Source organism: Phalacrocorax carbo, chromosome 21 (assembly GCF_963921805.1).
Source record: "Phalacrocorax carbo chromosome 21, bPhaCar2.1, whole genome shotgun sequence".
Taxonomy (NCBI): domain Eukaryota; kingdom Metazoa; phylum Chordata; class Aves; order Suliformes; family Phalacrocoracidae; genus Phalacrocorax; species Phalacrocorax carbo.
Genome location: NC_087533.1, coordinates 6,683,522 through 6,689,521, shown reverse-complemented (window position 1 = coordinate 6,689,521; position 6,000 = coordinate 6,683,522). Strand labels below are relative to the sequence as shown.

At 43.0% G+C, this 6,000-nt stretch overlaps 1 protein-coding gene across 2 annotated transcripts in view; it reads right to left on the bottom strand.

Moving 5' to 3' along the window:
* Window positions 1-353: 353 nt before the first annotated feature.
* BCO2 (beta-carotene oxygenase 2) overlaps window positions 354-6,000 on the bottom strand; it is a 47,202-nt gene continuing 41,555 nt past the window's right edge. For both annotated transcript variants that reach the window (XM_064470879.1, XM_009503108.2), the window contains 4 exons: window positions 3,285-3,422; window positions 2,402-2,584; window positions 1,268-1,378; window positions 354-887 (listed from right to left, as the gene is read on the bottom strand). In XM_064470879.1, the coding sequence (XP_064326949.1) occupies window positions 774-887; window positions 1,268-1,378; window positions 2,402-2,584; window positions 3,285-3,422 (546 nt within the window). In that variant the 3' untranslated portion in view covers window positions 354-773. The remainder of the gene's footprint in view (window positions 888-1,267; window positions 1,379-2,401; window positions 2,585-3,284; window positions 3,423-6,000) is intronic.

Sequence of the window (6,000 nt, the reverse complement as noted above, 5' to 3'; positions counted from 1 at the left end):
ACCTATCCACCTACACCTCAGAGTTCAATAACTGTAAGAGCCTGGATGAGGAAGCAAGCATATAAGAGGGTGTTTGAATTTGATATGCTCAGCCTAACAGCAAAGGGGTATCAAGGCCACAATGGAGTTCAACATGTTTCATACTAATTGAATTAGAAGGAAAGCAGGAAATATTAGCTATCAGAGCTGTAGCTAGCTATGCTGTTTAAGCAGGAGCACGGAGATGATGTGTCATGCATCTCTACAAGACCAGGTAACATAATAAGGTGTGTGTCAGAGTTGCAGCCGTTGCCTTTTGCAGCACAGCACAAAGTTGGCCATGGGTCTGGTGAAGGCAGGAAAAGAAAGGAAGATACTTCACAACGTTTTATTTGAGGGCACCATTAGCGTACAGAGAAAAGCACTACTAGGACAGCTTCTGTGAGTGTTTGCATCTGCTTGCTGGGCTTCACTGAAGGCAATCTTTATGCAATGGGGGTGAAATTACATCCCTTCATTGGGCCTACATGTTGCTAGCTGGTTTTACTCCTCTCTTCTGCTTTACACGTTTCAGCCAAAGTCACTGCCCTAAGTACCGATACTCTCTTCCCTTCTGTCTTTCTCAACCCTTTGCTGTATATTGTTAGGAATATAGCAGGAACTCAGAGGATATGATAGAGAAAAAGTAGTTCCTTCGTCCAGAGCATAATGCAAAGGTGGGAGGTAAAAGAAAGCAGAGTTTTCTTTCTGAGCCTGACCCAGCCCTGAGTTACAGAAGGTGACAAGGTCTTCAGTCAGTGGGAAGTAAAGATGCCATGGAATCCATAAGGCATTTGCACTGCAACTTCCGCTCGCCCCAATTCTCTGAAGGTCTCTGCATCCAAGAGAAGCAGAAAAGCACTTCGGTTCTGCAGGATGAAAAGAAAGCCAGAATGAATGCCCAGCCTGAGCTTCATTCTACTGACCAACCCACTACATCTGTTGCCCACAAGGGAGCCCAAACATACAATCAGGCCATACGGTCAGGTACAACAAGACCACACAGACTAAGCCTGTAAGACAGGTGACCAGGTGCGCTGATAGTTACAGGTGCCACTCAAGAAACACTGACATTCCACGGTACACTCCGACTTGAAGTTTACTTGGCTGTGCTTGGCAGTTGAAGAGACAAACACCTAGAGGGGCATGGTGCTAGAACTATCTGCCAGAGAGTCTCACACTCATTTTTCTGGTTTAGAAAGTATACCTAATACTATGTGACTTTGATGAACTGGTAGCAATAAGTTACCTCAGTCAGGGAGACCACAACAGACAAGATGACTCCACTGTCTTCTGTCATGGCATTAGGCACTGGCACAAACACAGGCTCTGATGGGTAGGATCCATCCTCCTGCCAAATCTAGCAAGCACAGTAACACATGGACGTGTTTCATTTCATTAATACTTGTCTACTATATTTAGCAGAGTTGCAAGTTGGAATGCTCCCTGCAAAGATACCTAGGCATACTCTGTGCTCCAAGAAACCTACAGTTCAATGTTTTAATTCATTCTTTTTATTCCAGTAGCATGATGGTGCCAGCATTGTGACAGCATGACCATTGTGCCAGGCATCACGCAAAGAGGGAGTGAAAAGGATTCCTGTTATTCATTTCATCCAACAATTTGCACTGGCACAGGTATAAGCTACAAGCTCAGAAAACACCACCATCCTAGCCAGCACAGCCACCTTCACACCACCCTAGTGCAGACCATGTTGTGCCCTGCAGGCAATGTAGAGAGAGAGGTGCCATGCCAGCAGAGAGGAGATATATCACAATCACCACCTGATGGCATAGCTGCTGTTCCTATTGGAGGCAGAGCCATAGCATCCCAAAGCTGTGCTGAAGGAGGGCATTCTTACTGCAAAATCAGTATCCAGAGCAGAGCAATTAAAATGGATGTCTCTTTCTGAGGATTCCTAACTCTTTCTAGCCTCCAAGAAAGACTCTGGAGACCATTATTCCCTGCTTAATGGAGACACAGGAAAAATCCCAGCTTGTGTTTGCAGTCAGAAATATCCTAAACCTTGTTTCTTGCCTGAGTCATAAATACTTCGGCCATTTATCTCCACCTGCATATGCTACTTGGGTATTTTCTGTATTGTCTGGTAAGAGATTACTTTTCTTTGACCTGGAAGACACATGCATACTTTATCAAACCCTTTCTGTTCTGTCATCTGTCTAGGAACCTGAATGATATCCTCTTCTGTTCGGTAAGTGTGCCACATTCATAAGGTGCTAGGTGATAGATGAAATTAGGAACCTCTGACCCATTTGAACAAAGACCCCTGAAGAGTAAAGTGCCTAGTAAATTACATATCTTCAAGGCCAGTTCAGTGGAATGACTCCCATTGCTGAAAAAGGATAATCGCACTTCACCTCACCTTGAAATTCTTGGTCTCCACGTCAACCTTGATCAAGGAATCTCCAACCAAATGCCGAAAACCACATCCATAGAAGTAACGGTACCTCCTACCATTGTACCGAGAGTAGTTGATCTGGGGGAACTCCAAGCCCCCTACCTTTTCAAAGCCCTCAGGGTGGAGGTTTTCATGTGTGCACCAGACCTAAAAGTATGCATTACATGTGTGTCAGTTTAGTTTTGACTAGGCAGAAGACCTGACTGGTCCCACAAACCGACTGCACAACCATCGTGGAGAAGAAATGTTTAAAGATGAGCCTGACATTGTGCTGAGGCAGGTGGAAGCACTAATTCTGTCTCCCATATGCGTTTCACCCAAAGAACTGACTCATATTAGCAGACCTTGGAAATGTCAAGGATCAGTCTAATGTGAAAAACAGGAGCAAGTCCATGTAGTCCTGCACTCCTAGCTCAGAAAATCCCAGGTCCAGCACGCAGCAGTCTGATGTACCACGTACACACAGAGATGACTCCACTCATAGTGGACAACGTGTTCAATGCCATGCTGTAGAGCTGTTCAGAGCTGGAAGCAAAGAGCAGTTCTGTACCCAGGTGAAAGCATGGAGGATTTTGTCAATGAAGAAGCTGAAGTTTGGCCAATTATCATAATGGCTCATAATCCACTTGGGCATTTTTTGTAAGTCACAATCTGTCTTTGCTCTCTCATTTAAGGCAACATGGTAGTCTTTTACTAAAACACTACGTCCCATCTTAGTAACAACCAAACTTTGCTTCCTTGCTTGCTTGGTGGACAAGATCTGAGAAGATAACAGCACAGGATGATAACTATTGCAGGCAATCTCACCACAGCCATAAATGCAGTTATGTCAGTTTTTAATACATACCTTGCCATCTGCATCTTTCACAGCCCTTGCCAATGTATAAGACAGTGGGTTCAGATTCTTCCCCACAGGTGTGTCTGAATTCACATTCAGTGGGAGAACAAAGCGACGAGGGAAAGCTCGGGATATTGAGTCATAAACCTATTACGGAGACAGAAAGTTATTGTGGTGGAGAGAGAAGAGTGGCATTTCAGTCTAAGTGCCCTATTTAGGAACAGTTCAGAAGTTTTAGACATAAGTCCCACCCCTGAAATCTTCTTCTTCTTTCTATTACGTGTTTTACCAAGTTCTGGTAAGGGCTCTGTTTATTACTTCACTGTAGAAAACAAAAAGACAGCCAATTAAATGGGTCAGTATTGCTTTCACAGTAATTAAAGCTGAGCTAGGTATGCAAATCACCCAGTTATCCTCTAAACCCAGCACTGGGCCATATGCTGCACTATATTTTATTCAGTTAGAACAGACTTACATTGATCTTTTTTACAGCCGATCCACATATGCCCCACTGACTGTGTGACGTAGGCCCTTCCTGCCCAGCCAAGATCGTGAGCTAATACGGGGATTACAGAAAATGGGACCTCCATAGCACTGAGCAAGCAGAAGGGATACCCTTGCTGGAAACCCACCGTCTACCTACCCTCTATTAGTGATTAGTGGCAGTCCCACTTTGGAAGCCTGAGGCTGAAAAAAGCACTGAGAAATCTGCCCATTATTTTAAATAACATGAACCATGCATGGAAAAAGAACCTTATAAGTATATAAGCTGCACGTGGTTACAAAGCTTCAGAAGAAAAACTGCTTGATTGTAGACTGTCTCAGATCTTTGTGGGATGACAGCACGATACAGACATCAACCATGCTGCTTGCTGTTAATCTAGGAGTGTAAATGTTGGCTGTCTGTGAAATTAACAGAAGGAGGGTCTTGTCCAGATGATGACTGGAAATATCTGACTAAATGCTCTACATCAGTCTCTGGAGGAGCTTCCCTCTCCCCCGGATGATAAGGAGAGCAGAAGGAGACTACCGTACGTCAGTTCAGTGCCTGAAGTTAGCCTGCATGATCTTCCTCTTCCGTTCTCAGGTACGCATGGACTTCATGTCTGGAAGTCTAGGGTTATGGTGGATTTACTTGGGGAGCAAATCAGCAGCCCCCCGTAAGGCAGACATTCAACAGGTTGTGTGAGAGGAATAATTCCACCATTGCCACTAAAGTTCTGTTCAAGCCAAGTTTAGAACCAATAATACTTCAAAATATTAGCCTTCTGAGTAAAATAGGTGGCAAGGACCCTGTTTTGGTGGTTTTCAGTTACTTCAATCTGTAACTCACCACCTCAACATGAAACTTCACTTTAATCATATGTGTTAATCTTGAAACCCTATTTTCAAAGTTTTTATGTTTTATGTAGGCACAGTAAACTCATTGGCTGAGGAACTCTGCCAGAAAAAGTATGGTTTAGTCAGCAAGCAAAAGCATTAAGCATGACTTGGGGAAAACAGACAAATCATGCTCAGGCATGCCTTAGTCTTTAGGTGCAGCATAAATTTAAGATTCTGTTTCGAAATGACTCGCACTCATGCGTGTGTATACAGTTTAATGGCTATGCTACTTGTCAGTTAAAGAATGTGGGTATTGGAAACATATGCCTAATGTTGACATAAGGACACCTTCAGATAGATCAAATTATAGCTCTTTTGTGCTCGGAGAAAGCTAAACAAAAGCTGGTCGTATTAATGCTATGCTATACTTGAATTCATGCTCACTGCATCTTTGAAAAAAAAAAAAACAGCAAAAGGAAAGCAGAACAAAATGACCCTATGGGGACACAACTCTACACTTTTCAGATCGGAATTGACTTGCTTCTAGACAGCTCAGAACACAGACAGAGGAAGTTCAGATTTGTCTGAACATGTTGTAGAAATGCCTGCCCTTCACCCACAGTATGGTGGGTTTCCAATAAACACATCTGCAGTACAAGAAACTGAAAGCACCCCCACTTTTCCAATGTTTGACCTATGCAAAATAATGCCTCTCACATGGCTTTAAATGGTGCTTTGGACAGAGTTGGACCTAAGTGAGTTATGAGTACATGCTGTTGTGAGGTGAATGTGAGGAACAATGTAGGTGTTTCTGTGATGTTTTTATGTGATTTACATAATAAAGGCTGTTTTTCTGAACTATTGCCTTTAAACAACAACGTTTCTTTCTCTTTTGCCCTTTAAAAGTCAGGCAAAAACTTATTTTTGCATACTTGCTTGGGGGAAAGCTCTTATTACACGGGATATGGAAAATGAGTATCATAAAAACGAGATTTTAAAAAAAAAAGTACATTCTGCCAGGCTGACGGAGATGTGTGTCACACACCAGTTTTAAAAGTTTCAAGAAATTTAAAAGGAAAGAAAAATACCAACATATCAATAGATCATAATTTCAGTTTTTCCATATAGTCACGGTTCCCTTCCCCAGTTCACATCCTCTGCCTTGTGGTCCCTATCCTGGTTTCGGCTGCGATAGTTACTTTTCTTTCTAGTAGCTGATATAGTGCTGTTGTTTGGATTTAGTATAAAAATAATGTTGATAATACAGTGCTGTTTTAGTTGTTGCTAAGTAGGGCTTACACTAGTCAAGGACTTTTCCAGCTTCCACGCTCTGCCAGGTGCACAAGAAGCTGGGAGGGGGCACAGCTAAGAGAATGGATTCAAACTGGCCAAAGGGATCTTC